Here is a 17,908-nt window from a genome sequence, read left to right as displayed (position 1 = left end):
ATGTTATAACTTTTGAGAGTTTTACATGGCATTTGCCGGCAAATGCCATGTAATATCTTCTCAATTATTTCCCAGGGGTTGCCGGTGTATTTACCCAAAAATATTTGAGACAACTTTACATGGCATTTGCCGGCAAATGTCATGTAAAACTCTCAAAAGTGTGATCCTTAGTTTAAAATCATGCAGTTTATGCATTCATCAACAAAGTAAACACTAACATCGCCTGGTTTTGATGTTTATCCGGTAATGAACTTAAATAATGAAATTGAACCGCATAAATATTTTGAGAGAATACGTTTCAAACCCCATTTCTCTCAATTTCCATTAAATGAAATTATAAGCTCAAAGAACAAGTATAACACTTTTCATTTTTGCCAAACTATCAAAAATTTTATGACAACTACCTAATTATTTGTGGCAATTCTATAAAAATCATCATATACGATTCATTCATTTTTGAGAACCATTTCAATTTTTAAAATCAATAAAAACAATGATTTTCCAGCTTTTCCTTTCATTGATTCGTAGCGAAACACTTGCGAATTCTCAATCTAATAAAAATAATATATATACTATCAATATTAAAGGTCGATACAATATAAATTGTAAGACATTAAGAAGATATAAAAATATCGGAGTTAACGTTTATTCAAGTGGTAAATTAGTCAACGGTGCATGCACAAAATTAAATATCGATAAGTTGGTAATAAATTGCGTGACTAGAAATTCAAAATGCGAAATTGATTATACACTCTTTTCTGATTCAAGCATTAAAACTATTGATTTTTCGGACACTAGGAATTATATATCTATTAAAAATCCACGCTTTCTCAGGAACTGCAACGTTAATAATCTTTTATTAAATTCTTCAAAAGTTCAGAAGTTTTCATCAGAAATATTTTCTCAATTCAATACATTCCATGAGTTATATTTAAATAATATCGAACAAGTTCCAATTACTAATAAAAATATCCTTTCAACGTATTATAACAAAGAAATTATTTCAATTGATAATAAAAATGCTTATGTTTTCAATATGTATCAACTTCCAAAGATTGTATCATATGAAAAAATTATCATTAATAGTGATATGGAAATTTCGGATTATTTAAACTTCAAAAGTTTCAATGCTGAAGAAATTTCAATTACAACGAATAGTCAGTTAATAATTCGGAAAGGATCTTTTCCTGACATGGAAAATCTCAAAAAATTATATATCCAATCAAACAGCCTTGTTTTTGAAGAGGGTTCAATTGTTAATTGTAAAAGACTTGTTGATTTTAAACCTAAGGCTGATGAAATTGTTGATTTTAACGCTAATGCAATCAAAAATATTCGAATTGAAAAGTTTTTGATTGAATCAAATTATTATTTAAATATTGGAAGTTTCAGTGATTGTTCTAGATTGGAGCAAATCGAATTAGCTGAAGGAACAGTAGCTTTTACAGCAGGGTATTTTATCAATTGTCGTCGTCTCAAAACTGTTAAAACATTATGCAAAGGAGATGATTGTATGATTTATCAAGATAAATCATATTTGCTGAAGAAAATTAATACATCAAATTTATTGGAAATAGTTAATTCTTCTGAATTGTTATTTGTAAACAGAGGGACGAAAGTAGCCTATGTCAAAAATCCATTTGATTTGTATTCTTTCACAAGTCTGGATTCATACTCATTAAAGTTCTATTATGATGTTCCATGGGATAAACTGAAAGAAGTTTGCAAAGTTTCTGATTTGAGATATATTTTTGGAAAAAATCTTACACCACCAAACAGAAACCAATTCAAATGTAATGAAAAAGGTTGCTATGTATATTGTGATAAGATTGAAATGCATGAAGAAGTTAGCACTCCAATGCCAACTATTGATATCAAGCTAAAAGATTCAGCAGTTGAATCTGACAATAAAAAAATAAAATACTCAGAATCGAGTATTATCACACAAATTTTTACAGAAACATTAACACAAAAAGCCATTGTTGTTGCTTCGGAAACACTAGATGAAAATGGATCAATAATAAATACAGAAAGTACTTCATATATAATAGAGGGCACTTATATGAACGTAGAAGTTGTTGCTCAAACTTTGATATTGATTGAATTCAAAGAAAATGGCGATACTACAAAAAGCCAGATTAGCAATGGACAATTACTTGCTTTAATTTGTGGAGAATGCGTTATTGCATTTTTAGTTGCATTTCTTGGACTTTTCCTCTATAGAAGATCTCATGATAAATCAGATTCTGAAGAAGAATATTCAGAAAATGAGATGGAAATGGAAGATGATATTGGGCATGTAATTTATTCTGACGATGAAAGAATAATTAGTGATGAAGAAATTGAGAGAATTAATGTGTTATAGAAGAAAAAAAAATCTAATATTTATTATGGAAAAAGTCTGTTTTTTTATTAATTAAAAGATCGTTATGCATATCTGATTTCATTCCAAAAGTGATTATTTATAACAAGTTCATAGGATAACACAATTTATTGATGAATTAATGATAGTCAAGTTCATTACTATATACACATCAAAGACAGATAAAAATACTGTAAGTATACATGATGATGGCAATTAACATAATATGAAGAATGGCCTTTCGATATAAACTCACATTAACTTTAAGTCCATCGACACGTTTTTAAATATTCATATTGTTAAGTGATTTCTTCAGTTTGACTTTGTTATATTTTAAACAAAAACAAAATTTATTACTTACAAAAATCTGTATTAAAACAAAAGATATTTCAGATATATATTTTCTTCTATAACGCACCTGTGTTGATATCTCCGTCACTTATTATTCTTTCTTCATCAGAATAAATTACATGTCCTATATCATCTTCCATTTCATATTCAGAACTACCTTCTTCAAAATCAGACTTATCGCGAGATCTTCTATAGAGGAATAGACCAAGAAAAGCAACTATAAACGCTATAACACAAACTCCGCATAACAAAACAAGTAATTGTCCAGGGCTCATATTGCTTTTTGTTGTATCATCTGTATCTATGAGCTCAATCAAAACTAATGTTTGAGCAACAACATCTATGTTCACATAAGTATTTACTAAAATATATGAAGTACTTTCTGTATCTGTTACTGTGCCATTTTCTATAGTTTCTGTAAGAACAACAACTTCTTTCTGAGTTAACGTTGCTGTGAAAATTTGTGTCATAATATCAGATTGAGAATATTTCATTTTCTTGTTACCTTCATTAACATAAACCGAATCTTTCAACTTTGCATCAATTGTTGGAATTGGTGTACTAAGTGGATCATGCTCTTCAATTCTATTGCAATTAACATCGCATCCTTTTCTCTTGCAATTGAATTGAGAATTATTTGTTGAAAGATTATTTCCAGCAATATACCTCAAATCCGCAATTTGACAAACTACATTTAATTTTTCCCATGGAACATCATAAGTAAATTGTAATGTGAAACTATCCAATCTTATAAAAGAATACGGATCAAATGGTGTTCGGACATGAACTAGTTTTCTTTTGGATTCTACAAATATCAATTCAGACGAATTATTAATTTCTAATAAATTTGATGATGATGATAATGATTGTATTCTTTTAAACAAATACGAACCATCATTATAAAACAAACAATTGTCACTTTCTTTATATCAGGTTTTTACATTTCTCATCTTTTCGCAATCAAGAAAATACCCACCAGAGAAAGTTGTAACTCCACGAGCTAAAGTGATATTTTCCAGTTCCGAACATTTAGAAAAGCTCCCAATTTCAAGTTGAAAATTTGGTTGAATTTTGAACTCTAATATTCCTATATTTTTAATTGAATTTGCTTCAAAAACAACAGCGTCATCTGAACTTGGATCAAATGTAACAAGTTCCTTACAATTAACAACTGATCCCTCTTTGAAAACAATTTTGTTGGATTTGATAATTAAAGAATTGAGTTTCTTCATATTATTGAATGTTCCATTATGTATTGTTAATGGACTACTTGTGCTAATGAAAATATCTTTAGCTTGGAAACCTTTGAAGTTTAATAAATCCGAAATATCTGAATTAGAGTAAATTGCAATTGAATCCAATTTTGAAAACTTTGGAAGATAAGACATATTGAAAATATAGGCCTTTACTTTACCTATTACAGCAATATCTTTGCTCCCATATGATGATAAAAGTTGTTTTTCCAAATTATGGATTTGAGCTTCATTTTCTAAATACATTTCATGAAATTTACTGAATTGAGAAAATTTCTCTGAATATATTGTTTGAATTTTTGAAGAATTCAATAATATAATATTCATATTGCATTCATTAAGAAAATCGTTCTTATTAATGTATATGCCAGATTGAGTATTTGAAAAATCAACAATATCAATGCTTGAATTATTCAATAACATAAATTTAATGCTGCAAATATCGGGCCCCTTGCAATTTATTTCCAATTTATTAATGTTTTTGTTTTTACAATTGCCTTTGACGTCATTTGCATCTGGATGTATGTTAACTTTAACATTTTTGTAAGTATCAAAAACGTCACAACCAATTTCGTTTCTGTCTGTAATTTCTATCTCGTGCATACCATTGTTAACCCCTAGAACATCAGAAAGTGTTTCACTGCGAATAGATGAGAGGAGAAGCTGAAAAATCATTGTTTTTCTCAATTTAAAAATTGTCAGAAGTCCCAAATTCAAAATGAATCGGATACAATAATTCTTATAGATGAAGCATAAGTCATTAAGACTGATCAGAATCAATTTTTTGATAAGCTGAGTAAATAAGCAAGACACTTCATTTGTGGTACTTATAAGCTTGTAAATACATCAATCAATATCTACTCAAATATATTATGAATTTTCAATGAGTCGCCTCAAAAATTGAATTACATTCAATTTAAAAGAGGCAAAAAATTAAAAATTCAGAACACACTCCAACACTCACTAAAATATTAAGTTTAAAAAAATTGAGTATATCTTAAAGACCAAAACTCTCCTATCGTCTCCTACGAATTCGTGAGATATATCTCAGACAAAGGCTTGCATGATTCAACAATGGGAATCAAAACACAATCAAAAGTGTTTCAAAATCAAAGACCAAATGCTGCCAATGAAACAACAATCAATTTCAGTCAAATATACTAAATTATTTTTATTATTGATCAATGGCATTTTATTTAACCAATAATTTTGAAGAAATTCCAAAAACATAATAAATGACCTTGAAACACTGGACTGCTTGTCACAGATCGATCCAATTTTTTAGATATTTTGGAAATGAACTTAAAAAGGTATGAATTTGTTAGTTTTAAATTAAGAACAATATTATATACCTGAATTTGGATTCTCCATTCAAACGTCGCGTTTCTATCACCACTAAACACTCAAAATTTCACCGAATAAAGGGTATTACAAAGAATTGTAAGAATATAGGGTCTTCCCATAAATAAATTGTAACGTATGATTGCATAATAAATGATAATATGATGAATTATTAAATATTATTTAAATATATTGTAAGAAGATATAAATTGAAGAGAAAATATAAATAAATCAGTTGTTTGGTATTGTATGATAGTTAAGAATGAGTTTGCCGAATATCTCACAATCAAATTTTGATAGTAGTATAAGAGTGCGGGTTTAGTGACTTTTTTTGTTTCATCTATATATAGACGATGCATTAAAATATATTTATTTATAAAAGATAAAAAATTAACATTAATTTTAAAATAATTTATTTTTTTATCTTTTATAAAAGAAGCTATATATAGATGATGTCAGATATTCCGCGATTAATTAAACATTGTTTAAATCCTGAATGGGTTAAACTTCAATTTAAAAATGAAGATTGTGAATTATTAAATGAATATGAAAGCCAAAATAAGCTAATGAGGTATAAATATAATGATAAAGAATATTTAATTTCATGGAATCAATGGAGTCATAATCAAAGACCTCATAAACGAGAAGAAGAAATTGAAAATAATGAAATGGAAATCATTGATGACATTAAAGAGGATGGAATTCCTAAATTTTGTAGAAAAACCTTTAGAACTAAGTTAGGAGCATATAAACGTAGAGTATTAAATCCTGAATATCTTAAACATCAATTTAAAAAGGAAGACTGCGAATTATTAAACGCTAATGAATATGAAAATGCTAAATCAAAACTGAGATATAAATATATTGGAAGTGATGAAAGGTGTAAAGATAAAGATAAAGTTTATACAGTTTCATATAATAACTGGCACACGTTAGGGATTAGAAAACATTTAGGAGATTATGGTAAAAGTTCTGAATTCTTTAAATCTAGTATATACGAGAGAGTAAAAGAAATTAGATATAATTATCATTCATGAATGAAAGATTCACTACCATAATGAAATAAAAAAAAATAAAAAAATAAAAAAATAAACTTTAAAAATTCATGTCTTACATTTTTTGAATAATTTATTTTTTAATTCGTATGAAAATGAGTGGATCAAGATTCGTAACCGTCAATCAATTAATGGATGTTCTTTCACCAATTCTTGAAAATGTTAAACAAGTAGATGTTTATTTCGATGATTATGTAGAAAGTATATATTATAAAGGTAAGTTTAATATTAAACCTATTGCTTTTGCATTTGATAATAAATTAATTGAAAATGCAAAAATTTGGGAATTAATTCCAGATATTGAATTTATAACAAATATTAATGATAAATGGTTTAAACGAATTCCAACCACAAAAGTTCTTTGTAAATTAATGATCAAAACTGAGGAAAAAGAATTTAACGGGTTTAAATATCATCCAAATAAAGTTTCAGAACTAGAAAATGAAAAACTTCAGAAAAAATTAAACGATAGACTTTCAAATGATCGTATTGAAAAAATAAATAAACTAGCAGAAGTTGCATTTAATAATGAAATATTTGATGAATATAACCTTGAACTCAGTGATGGACTTTAAGTCCTGGGCACTTTGTGCCTTGAGCTTTAAGGACCCGGGCTCAACGAGTCATGATTTATGAAATCAATAATTTGATTTATTCGCTCTTCAATAATTTCTATTCTTTTTGTTAAATCATCAATTTTCATTAATGAGGTGATTCTTGATTGAGGAATAGATTTTAAACTAACAACACCTTTTATTTTTGAAATTTTGAATCCATGACCCTCCGGGTCTTGGACTCTGTCCTCAACTTTAAACATTTTATTCAATTTACATGTTGTCAATTCTTCAAATAATTTTTTATTATTAGCATAATAGTCATTAAATTCATCAACAGATGAAAAAATTTTTATTTCAGTAATTGGTTTAACAACGTTTATTTTTTGTTGAACATTTTCACTTTCATTTATTTCTTCCTCCTCTGTTTCATTTATTTTTAAAATCGGTTTCATTTATCATTAAATAAAAAATTAGAATATAAGTGATGAAATATATTTTTTAATTAATATTAAATCAGAGATGGCGGCAGGATTCTTTAAAAAATTATGGGAAGGAATTAAGAAAGCTGCAAGTTGGGTTCATCAAAAGATTATTAAACCCGTTGCAAACTTTTTGGCACCAGTAGCGAAAACGGCAGGAACTATCATAGGAGGAGTATTAGGTGCTAAAGCAGGTAATCCGGCGATGGGAGCACAAGCAGGTAACGCAGTTGGTGGAATTGCTGAAGGAATACTTAATAAAATAGGGGGTAGATAGTGGAAAAATAAATAAATATTATTTTTATCTTAGTATCGGTTGTAGTCGACGATAAACCTTATCTCCTTTATTTAATACTTCCCTTACTGGAACATTAGGTGCTATTTGTTCAGCAACGTCACTAATTGCTTCTTTATTCTTAAATATCCAATTTGCTCCTTTCTTCATTGTTTCCCAAACTTTATGCGCTCCTCTTTTTACTTTATCCCACAGTTTCTTAAAGAATCCTGCAGCCATAGTTGATTATTTCATTAAAATTAAAAATTCATTTTCATCTTTTAATTTTGATTTTTTATTTCATCATAAATGACGACTAACTATTTAGTGCCAAACACTAAACCGATTAATGGAAATGTATTTCATTCATTCGAAAAGATAAATGAAATATTCGCAAAGAATGATGGAAGAAGATATTATAGAGAACTTGAAAGTTCATGCTATGACTCTGATGCTCCATATTTTGATGATAAACAAACTCATTTAAGAATTACAAATCCGGCTCATGATGTGAACCAATTAGGTGACACATATATTAAACGCAAAGTTAAAGCAACTCTAGTTTCAAATAAAGCTTTCACATGTGATGCCGCTTTTAAATGCATGCGTTTATTCGTTGGTTATAAATCATCAAATCAAAGCTTTAAGCAATTAGAAGTAGAAACCGAAAGAGGTGATGCTGGTTATCTTCAGATGGATTGCGCCCGCGAATCTTTCGCATTTGCAACATATAAACCAAAATCAGAAAGGAAAGTTAAAAAGTTTGTTCATTCGTTATATAATAACGTTCAAAAATATGATAACTCAGTATGTGGTAAATATATTGACCCTTCAGAAGTTTTCAAGAAAGCAAATGAAGAAGTTGATGTCACTTTTGATATGATTATTCCAGTAAATGATTTGTTAGCATTTCAGGCGTTCGATGATTATCCTAAATCATTTGGTGAAATCATTCTTAAATATTATGTTTTCAGGGATACTTTAGTATTTTGTCAGGTTGACCCGTTAAGAGTTGCTGATTTACAAAATTACGTTTATGAAAAGATAACTGATGAAAATTATGAAAAGATTATGAATCATGTTTATAAATATGATCGCAAATTCCAACAAATCGGACTTTCTGCCAAATTAATTACAAGCTTAGCCGCTACATCTGCTGACGCAACAGTTGATGATGTTATTATTTCATGCACAAAGATGGAAGTTTTAGAGGATAAATGCATTACACCAGGATACGGTTTAATTGAAGAATCAGTTAAAGCAATACCACGTTTATTTAGTAAGGAAGATCCATTCATGATTCCAGCTCAACATATTGACGTTCGTTCACTAAATGGAGGTTGCATCACTCCTGAAGGTATTAGCTCAGATTTCTCATACGCTCTTCATAATGTTACAGATGTTGTGTTAACATTTCCGAAGAATGCAATGCAAAGAACGGTTTTAGAAAATCCAATGCTTCGAGGTCTTCAGGTCACTATAGATTCCAGAAACTTCCCCGATCAAGCGATGACCACAGTGGGTGACATATTCTTTACACGTATGCTTCAAGCTTCTGATTTAGATGGAGTGAATGAATGCACAGAAGAATACGAGGACTCATTAACTAGACCACTGAATGATGATGATGGCACACCATTAGCTAGAACATGGAAAGACCAAACTTCATTCTTATGCACTATTCCAGTTCAACGTGATGGAGCGGGTATATTCTTTGATGGATTAGAAACTTTCAACTCACAAGTTACAGTACAAGTGAAAGCTTATCCAATCATTCAGGGTGAAAATGACACTTACTGTTCAAAGGTGACAAATCCTCCTCAGGTTTGGTTTACTAGGACTACATATTGGACATGGACACCGGATGAAGGTTTGAAATATCATCCAACAGGTACACCACCACAGTATAGAAGTTCATATGATGAAATATTGATGAATAGAAATGTATAAAATTATAAATTTATTTTTGATTAAATGAATTTAAATTCATCCACCCCTTATGAAGAATTAGCAGGAGTATATAATACATACGTAGATGATATGATTAATGAAGCATTGAGTGATAATAGAAATGCTCTATCTAAGGAAAAATTAATGAAAATTCCATATTCTGAATGTTACTTAAATTCAATCACTGCAGCAATTGGTAAACAAAATAAAGGTAAAACATTAACGATATTAAAACAAATTATCATTATTGCTAACACTTCACCCTATTCACATGTGTTAATTTATATCAACCGTTCAGGTTCACCTTCAGATGATACATTTGAATCTTTAAAGCATTTAATCAAAATTCCAATTATTTATTTATCACAAGAAGAAGCAGAAGATTATTTAAAAAACTTTGTAATGTATAAAGAATTATATAATACAATCAAGAAGCAAGGATTAGAGGATAAAATTATTGATAAACAACGGGATGAATTATTTGAAACACTTTCTATTTCAAATTTTGATAGAGAATTTTTGCATTCACTCATTTTTCTAGATGATGCGGTGAAATCAAAACTAATAACTAATGAGAAATCATATTTTAATCAATTATTAACTCAATGTCGACACATTCAGTGTTCATTCTTCATGGCTGTTCAATACTTTAAAGCATTAAGCACAAACATTAAATCAAACCTGTCCACCCTTTTCATTTTCAGTGGTTTTAGTCGTCAACAGTTGAACGTTATGCTTTATCAAGTGAATTTACCAATGAGCATTAATGAACTTTACACACAATATCAACAATTAGGAGAACATGGAAAAATAATAGTTGATTTAAATAAAGGTTCCATTAAATTCGAATAACTTTTTATAATTAATTTTTATTTTTTATTTATAATTAAACATGACAGAAATTGCAAATCTTCTACAGGTTCCATTAAAACAAGGAACAAACAAAAAGGGTGCATATAATAGAACTATGAAAGTTCCAGACGGAATGAAAGAATTAGTCCACATTGTTGCCGGTCTTCAAAAGGATGTTAAACAAATGAGAAACGTTTTAACATTACCAGAAGCTCAAGCATATGCCAAACGTCACGGACCAAATTGGGAAGCACACGAAGCAGACATTACGGGTCCAAATGGAAAACCTGATGGAATAAATGAAGTTTTCGTTACTGATGGTCAAGGAAATATTAAAGTCATAAATGGGTATAAATTAACAATGACGGATTATCCTAAACGTAAAGCATATAATGAACATTATCCTATGCAATTTGATGAAAATGGAAAAGCTGTTAAACAATACATTGGAGAAGGTGAAAATGGTCCAATTAATTCATACCGTCATAATCCATATTCTTACTTCAATGAAGAATTAAATGCTATTGAAGAGGGACCGGATGGATTACCACGATATTCTAACCAGTTTGATGGTCAATATGCAAATTTAAGACCTGAAATTCCAGCTAAGAAATTCTTTAAAGTTGCTTTATTCGATCCAGTTTTCGCAAATGTTAAAGATGAACTTAAACAGCAATTCCAACCAATTATAGTAGCAAGAATTGCATCAGGTGCTTTATCTCAAGCATTCAAAGATTTAATTAAGAAACCATTATATCAGCAACGAGGTTTAACTTATGATTTAGTTAAGGAATCAGATAAAAGAAAATTTGAGAAATCAGATGATTATAAGAATGCAATTAATGAATATATTCGGTCTATTAATTTCGATGAAAATGCTAAAAATCAACTTCATGAACAAATACAGGAAATAATAGATTCAAAAGTTCCAGCAAAATAAAAGTTTAAATATATTTTTTTATTCGAATATAAATGAGAAGACGTTTCACTAGTCAAAAGAACACTAACGCAAAAGCAGAGATTACGGTTGGTTATAACGTAAATGATGATAAATCACGAATTATTCAAAATGTTAAAGTTAATGTTAGTCCTGAATTAACAAGGTCAGCAACTCAACCAAATTTATTAACTCGTGACTTACCGAAGAATGAGGAGAATGAAGAAAACCATGAGAATGGAGACCCAATCATTTTATCTGAACCTGGTAAAGAACCTGTTGAAATTCCCACTTATCCAACATACCCCCCACCTCTTTCATCAAACATCGAGAACCCAGGAATCTACGATTACAGTCGCAATGCGCCATATAAAATAGACATTAATTCTGAATTAATGAAAATTTACCGTGATATCATAACTGATAATTATGATTCAATAATAAATTTAATTGACCAATCCGGTTTAATTATTTTACCTTATGAATCATTAATTCACATTATCGCCATTCTTTGTGATGTTCAAGATTCAGACGTGAAGATTCAATTTTTCATAGATGATGAGGTTTCATGCTGCGGAACAGTTGCAAAAATAAATCCTATAAAGGATATTAGCACAATTAAGATATCAAAGAACGGAACAACAACTGAACTTCATTTAACATATAATGATATTTATAATAAAATAGTTGATGAATATAAAATATCACTTGAAAAATTCTTTGTTAAGGCTATTTAATATTCAAGCATTAACATTATCGAATAATAATCCTTTGAATCATAATCGATAATAATTGACCTTTCACCAGTTTCTATCGTTTGTTTTATTTCTTTTTGTTCCCCACTATCCGGATCGGTCATTGTAATTGTTTTTGTTATAGTATCAGCTTTATCTTTAACTTCAATCTTTTTTCCATCGGGATATTTAAACCAAAATTCCAAAAATTCGATATTGTCAATCTGTTCATATTTTAATCTATCAATTACATTTTTAATACCATCTGAAAATCTTATGAAATGGTCATTATATGGGTTTGATTGAACTAAATTTGAATGAAGTGAAATATAACCTGATGATGAATATGACATCGACTCATATTTTCTGAAAACACTAAAATTTATAACATGAATGAATTTCTTATTCGTTGAATTTATGAATTCTTGAGGTAATCTTATTCTAGTTTTATTTATCACTGGAAAATAACGCTTTACCATATTTTTAATCGTAATAAAAAAATGTCAATTATCAATATTATTTCGAATAATAACTGTGAATTAAATTTAACAGTTAGCGGAATTTATAATGTTACTCTCGTTTCTGTGAGTGGTAAATTTAATCCCATTCTTTTAGACCCTTCAGATTATATATCATTTATTAAAGATGACCATGAGCCGCATAGCGGCGGGTCGTAGACCTAAAAACGTATGATATGTATATAAATAATGTGATAACGAAATGGGATATTAACATGATTTTAAGTTATTTAAATGAATCATTTATCGTATGGTATGAAGAAAATTTTAAATCAAAACCTGATAAACTTTTTGAACTTGATGAAATAAATAACCTTATTAAATTTCCGCTGAAAATTAAATTTTGTACTCCTCGTCTTCGTTCATTGTTGGGGATATTAAATTTTGAAAAAGATGTTGGGGATGTTTTGTATTCTGACACTGGTTCTAATTTCATTTTAATCAAATGTGATAAAGTTAATACCCCAATGAGATTTTCACATCAAACATTAGACCCTAACTCTTACCCATCAATACAAAACATTTTATCCATCAACTTAAACATATTTTCTTTATCATATCCGTTTCAATTATCCGGGAATTCATTTATTCTTCATTCAAAAGATTTATCAAATATTAAATTTAGAATAACTGACCTATTTGATTGTGATTTAGAATTTATGAATGAAATATTATGGCAATTTCAAATAGAAAAAATAGCTGATGAGATAACAGATTAAATATTTATTTTTAAATCGTAATAAATGATTAAACAACAGCAACCACAGACCATTACATACGCCATATATGCATATAATTCAAAGACGGCAGAACAAACGCAAATGTTGAAATATGGAGATTTGGAGATAGTATTGAAAAATGACCATTTCGAATTCGTTTGCAAAGGTGGTGCAGTGATATCAAATATAAAAGAAATTTTATTTATGAATTCAAAAATTAAAGGAATAACGGATGATATAACATCAATTCCACCAGAAGAACAGAGATATTACGCATTAAATGCATTTCCTAAAGTTTTGAAGATTGGAAGATTTAATTTAAATGAGGAATTCATAAAAGGTTTCCTAAATGACATAATGAAGAAGGCAGATAAGGAATATGTTCATACTGAGTTCGCATATGTGGCAAGTGTGTTAGTGAAGAAGGCATATAAGGAATATGTGGATGAAAAAGATAATGAAATTATAAAAAGGGTTGAATGGTACCATGAACGGACATCGAAGATTTTAGAAGGTAAAGCCAATACAGGGTGGGTTTCAGGATGTTTAGACCTTAAAGCTGATATATCATTTGTTAACGATGAGTTAGCAAAGAAGGCAGATAAGGAATATGTTAACGATGAGTTAGCAAAGAAAGCTGATATATCATTTGTTAACGATGAGTTAGCAAAGAAGGCAGATAAGGAATATGTTAACGATGAGTTAGCAAAGAAAGCTGATATATCATTTGTTAACGATGAGTTAAATAAGAAGGCAGATAAGGAATATGTTAACGATGAGTTAGCAAAGAAAGCTGATATATCATTTGTTAACGAAATATACCAAAGTTTAGTTGGAACAAAAAATATTGAAACTATTGTTGGCGACTTTTCTGTCAATGAAGAAAACAAATATTTTAGATGGGAGTTTGTACAGTCCTTAAGAAATGGTATACGGTATAAACTCATTCCGAAAAATAACAATGAAATGTATGTAGGCTATATAAAGAATAATGGCACACAAGTGAAAGTTCCATTAGACAACAACTGCTACTTAAACTTATATGGAGACGAACAAAAGAAATATTTAAGAGTTTATGAAATGACAGATATGACAGATATGACATTGTCTAACGTCGCTCCAGCACCGTATTATTATGACTATGGTGTTGACGCACGTGTAGACCCAAAAAAGCAAACATTATATTTAGATTATTATAGATATAAAAGATATAATGCAATAGAAAAAACGAGAATAGTATACTATTATGAAGATGACAAAAATAAATATTATAGTCAAGATTTTACATACCCTGAAAACATAAGATTATATTAAAAAATATTCTGACACAAACCAGAAGAAACCCGAAATAGTTACACTATATTTTAAGTTCAAAAGAGACAATCCTATAATATCTCATATGTTTGATTTAATGAACCCAGTAGGTTCTATTTATACATCTATGGATGCGAGAGGTCCTCAAGCAATGTTTGGTGTTGGTGCATGGGAACAAATAGTTGACAGGTTTTTGTATTGTGCAAACTCTTCAAAGGAAACAGGGGGAAGTAAAACAATTACGGGTGAAAATTTACCTGCACACAGTCACTACATAGATTTAAGCACATCTCAAGCAGGTTGGCATAAGCATAGATATTGGGATTGGTCAGGAATGACAAAAGGTAAAGGATATGATGTTAAAGATGATGTTAAATTTGCCATAAATTGTTACTGGAGTGACACTCAGGGAGAAGGAAACCATACACATCGCGTTTCAGGATATACACAAACAACGGGACAAAGTAAAGATTACATGCCACCATTTATGACAGTTTATGCATGGTATAGAGTTCAATGAATTCAGTCCAAAAATAATTAATTTCATTAGTTTTAAAATTATTTTTATTTATTTTTTTATTTTGTATGTAAGAACAGAAATGTCGGTCGAAGCACAGACGTTCACGAACAAATCTAATGGTGAAACATTCACAAAAGGCACTTATAACGGTATTGAAGTCTTACGTAGAGACAAGGATGGTTACATTAATGCAACAAAGATGGCAAGAGAAGCAGGAAAGTTAAACCATTTAAACAGATTTCTCAATAGTACTAAAATGCAGGAAATTCTTGAGTTTTGGTTGAACGAATACGGTGGAGCCAAAAGTGGCTCGACCTCAAAACAAGCATTTTATGAGCTTACTAAGGGCGTTATGAATGAATTCAAAGGTATTTACATACATCCTGACCTCGTTCTTCATTTTGTTGCTGAATGGTGCTCTGTAAAGTATGCATTTTATGTCAAAGATATTATGGACTCCATAGACAAGAAAGTTCATGAGAAGTTAGATGAAGAAGAACTCGAAGATACAGTGGAGAATGCTAAACCTTTGTTCGAAGAAGAAGTTGGAAAAATGTGTGAAAAACAATTAGAACATGAACGTGAGATATATTATGGTTATAGAGATTCTCCATACGAACTAGACCAATGGGAACAAGAAGATTTAAAGAGAGAATTTAGAGAATATGAACTCGCTAAGATAGCATTTGAAGCTGCAGAAAAGAAGTTAAAAGTTTGGGGTCGTTTTGTACAAAAATATTGTGAGTAAATGAACCATTTATTTTTGTCATAAACGACCAAAAATATATTTTATCGTTAATGGTTTCATTAAGTGACTCAAAGAGTCCGGAGACAAAGTCTCATGGTTTCAGGTTATTCAATAATTAATTATTTTTGAAGAACTGGAGGTGCTACCATGCTACCATGTGCTACCAGGTCATTTAACGATAAAATAAGTGATAACAAATTTTTATTTTTATCATAAATGAATACCCCACAAGCTCAAAATTTACCACGAATCATAACAAGGGAGGAAATGATAAAAATGATGCGAGAACATGTTAAAAATAACAAACCACTAAAATTGAGAAAATGTGGTTATGCGGTAATGATGGAAAGAGAGATGTTGTCGAAGAAAAATAAAAATTAAATTTGGATAGAGTTTAAAAATTCATCTTTATTAAATTCATCTCTTCCAATCAATTTATTTATTCTATTAAATTCTTTTATTTTTGCTTCACTCAGTTTAAGGATTGAACGATAAGTTTCTAATTTTTCGATTATTTCTTTCCTCTCTTTATCGTTTTCAACCCCACCGCATTGTGGCTTCTTTTTGTAATAGCATATTTTTGATTTAATTCTGTTTAGTTTCTTTTTATATTCATCGTCTGGACTCTTGACTGCTTCGTTGTCACTCATTTCTTACGAAATAAAAAAATTAAATATTATTTAAATATAATGGAGTAATAAAATAAATCGGAATTTCTATTAATTTATTGTCAACTTCAACTAATGCATTGCCGTTAATATATCTAACAAATTCAGCTATTGTGTCAAATCTTCGTCTTCTTTTTGTCATTGATTTATCAGTTTTTCCATAATCGAGATGAATTAAAACTTTATTTCCTTGTTTAAAATTCATGAGCCCCGAATTAATTTGTTCACGTTTAACATCATTTAACTTTTCCATTTGCTTTCTAATATATTCCCATTCTTTTGAAATATCATTTTTCATTTCCACTGGTTTCATGTTTATAGTTCTATGCCATGTATTATTGTAATAATATACTAACTGTTGTATGATGGAGTCATGATTTCCATCCCAGTATATCTGACCGTTAACCCCTAACGCATCTCTAAGAGTTCTCATTACCGCATCAACTATTTTATTATGAAACGTATATGGAGAGGATGAAAAGTAAAAATTAATTTGTGGGAAATAATGAGTCATAGCTGCCTGAAATCCTTTATCACCATCACCCCTGATATTATCTACTCTTTCATGATCTAGTAAGTATTGAATAGCTCTTCTTGTTTCCTGTTTTGTTTTCCCTTTCACCGGAATGCAATATAAATATCTGGTGTTAATGTTAATGGCAAATAAATAAGTAACGTTTCCTCTTGAATATTCCAGATGATCGATTTCATATGAATATGGATATGGAGCAAATGAAGGGCGACTAAATTTTTCCTTTAACGGTTGAATTTTCGGGTCAATTGGTTTATTTAATATCTTGAAATCCTTTTTAAAATCTTTTTGCTTCTTTAATGTTTGAAATGGATATAATAAAGTGAATGATGAAGGATTAACTGAAGGAGGAGGAGGTACTGTCGTTGGAGGGTTTGGTGTTGCAAGTGGTTTAATTTTATCTGCTTTGATTTTGGATGATGAAGTTTTGGATTTCATTCCCCCCTTCATTAATTCCGGATGTATTCTATTCATTTGTTTTAAATATGCTGTATATAAAGGTTTGATATACTTTCCCGCTTCGAGTTTATGTTGAAGGATGAATTCCAAAAGTTGATCTTCATTTAAAAGTCGGGCTGAATATGGTTTAACTAATGAATCATAAATTAAAGCTTGTGCATCATTTATGGTCTGAAGGACCTGGGCGTTTTGCACCTTTAGCTGTTGAACATTTGCTACTTTCTCTTTTGGTGTTGTTTTCGGCTTTTTCTCTTTTGGTGTTGTTTTCGGCTTTTTCTCTTTTGG

The 17,908-nt window shown here is 29.6% G+C and overlaps 8 protein-coding genes and 1 pseudogene across 9 annotated transcripts, besides 1 other annotated feature; 5 read left to right on the top strand and 4 right to left on the bottom strand.

Annotated features, from left to right (window-relative positions):
* Positions 1–1,036: 1,036 nt before the first annotated feature.
* TVAGG3_0321900 (ribonuclease inhibitor domain-containing protein) lies at positions 1,037–2,365 on the top strand (the record flags this gene model as incomplete). Its single annotated transcript, XM_001311450.1, has 1 exon — positions 1,037–2,365. The coding sequence occupies one exon, from the start codon at positions 1,037–1,039 to the stop codon at positions 2,363–2,365; it is 1,329 nt and encodes a 442-aa protein (XP_001311451.1).
* Positions 2,366–2,769: 404 nt separating this feature from the next.
* Positions 2,770–3,459, bottom strand: TVAGG3_0321890 (uncharacterized protein; the record flags this gene model as incomplete). Its single annotated transcript, XM_001311449.2, has 1 exon — positions 2,770–3,459. One exon carries the CDS (start codon positions 3,457–3,459, stop codon positions 2,770–2,772), a length of 690 nt encoding a protein of 229 aa, XP_001311450.2.
* Positions 3,460–3,642: 183 nt separating this feature from the next.
* TVAGG3_0321880 (ribonuclease inhibitor domain-containing protein) lies at positions 3,643–4,101 on the bottom strand (the record flags this gene model as incomplete). Its single annotated transcript, XM_001311448.1, has 1 exon — positions 3,643–4,101. The coding sequence occupies one exon, from the start codon at positions 4,099–4,101 to the stop codon at positions 3,643–3,645; it is 459 nt and encodes a 152-aa protein (XP_001311449.1).
* Positions 4,102–6,493: 2,392 nt separating this feature from the next.
* Positions 6,494–6,937, top strand: TVAGG3_0321870 (protein of unknown function, DUF4108 family; the record flags this gene model as incomplete). Its single annotated transcript, XM_001311447.2, has 1 exon — positions 6,494–6,937. One exon carries the CDS (start codon positions 6,494–6,496, stop codon positions 6,935–6,937), a length of 444 nt encoding a protein of 147 aa, XP_001311448.1.
* Positions 6,938–9,046: 2,109 nt separating this feature from the next.
* Positions 9,047–17,371: a mobile genetic element.
* On the top strand, positions 11,447–12,148 carry TVAGG3_0321860 (uncharacterized protein; the record flags this gene model as incomplete). Its single annotated transcript, XM_051230187.1, has 1 exon — positions 11,447–12,148. The coding sequence occupies one exon, from the start codon at positions 11,447–11,449 to the stop codon at positions 12,146–12,148; it is 702 nt and encodes a 233-aa protein (XP_051099917.1).
* TVAGG3_0321850 lies at positions 13,407–14,806 on the top strand (annotated as a pseudogene). The gene has a single exon. A coding segment is annotated over exon 1 (1,400 nt).
* TVAGG3_0321840 (uncharacterized protein) lies at positions 15,296–15,964 on the top strand (the record flags this gene model as incomplete). Its single annotated transcript, XM_051230186.1, has 1 exon — positions 15,296–15,964. The coding sequence occupies one exon, from the start codon at positions 15,296–15,298 to the stop codon at positions 15,962–15,964; it is 669 nt and encodes a 222-aa protein (XP_051099916.1).
* Positions 16,342–16,614, bottom strand: TVAGG3_0321830 (uncharacterized protein; the record flags this gene model as incomplete). Its single annotated transcript, XM_051230185.1, has 1 exon — positions 16,342–16,614. One exon carries the CDS (start codon positions 16,612–16,614, stop codon positions 16,342–16,344), a length of 273 nt encoding a protein of 90 aa, XP_051099915.1.
* Positions 16,634–17,065, bottom strand: TVAGG3_0321820 (uncharacterized protein; the record flags this gene model as incomplete). Its single annotated transcript, XM_051230184.1, has 1 exon — positions 16,634–17,065. One exon carries the CDS (start codon positions 17,063–17,065, stop codon positions 16,634–16,636), a length of 432 nt encoding a protein of 143 aa, XP_051099914.1.
* Positions 17,372–17,908: the final 537 nt, after the last annotated feature.

This window comes from Trichomonas vaginalis, chromosome V (assembly GCF_026262505.1).
Source record: "Trichomonas vaginalis G3 chromosome V, whole genome shotgun sequence".
NCBI classification, from domain to species: Eukaryota; Parabasalia; order Trichomonadida; family Trichomonadidae; genus Trichomonas; species Trichomonas vaginalis.
Note: the sequence above shows the minus strand (reverse complement) of the source record. Positions and strands in the feature narration are given on the sequence as shown.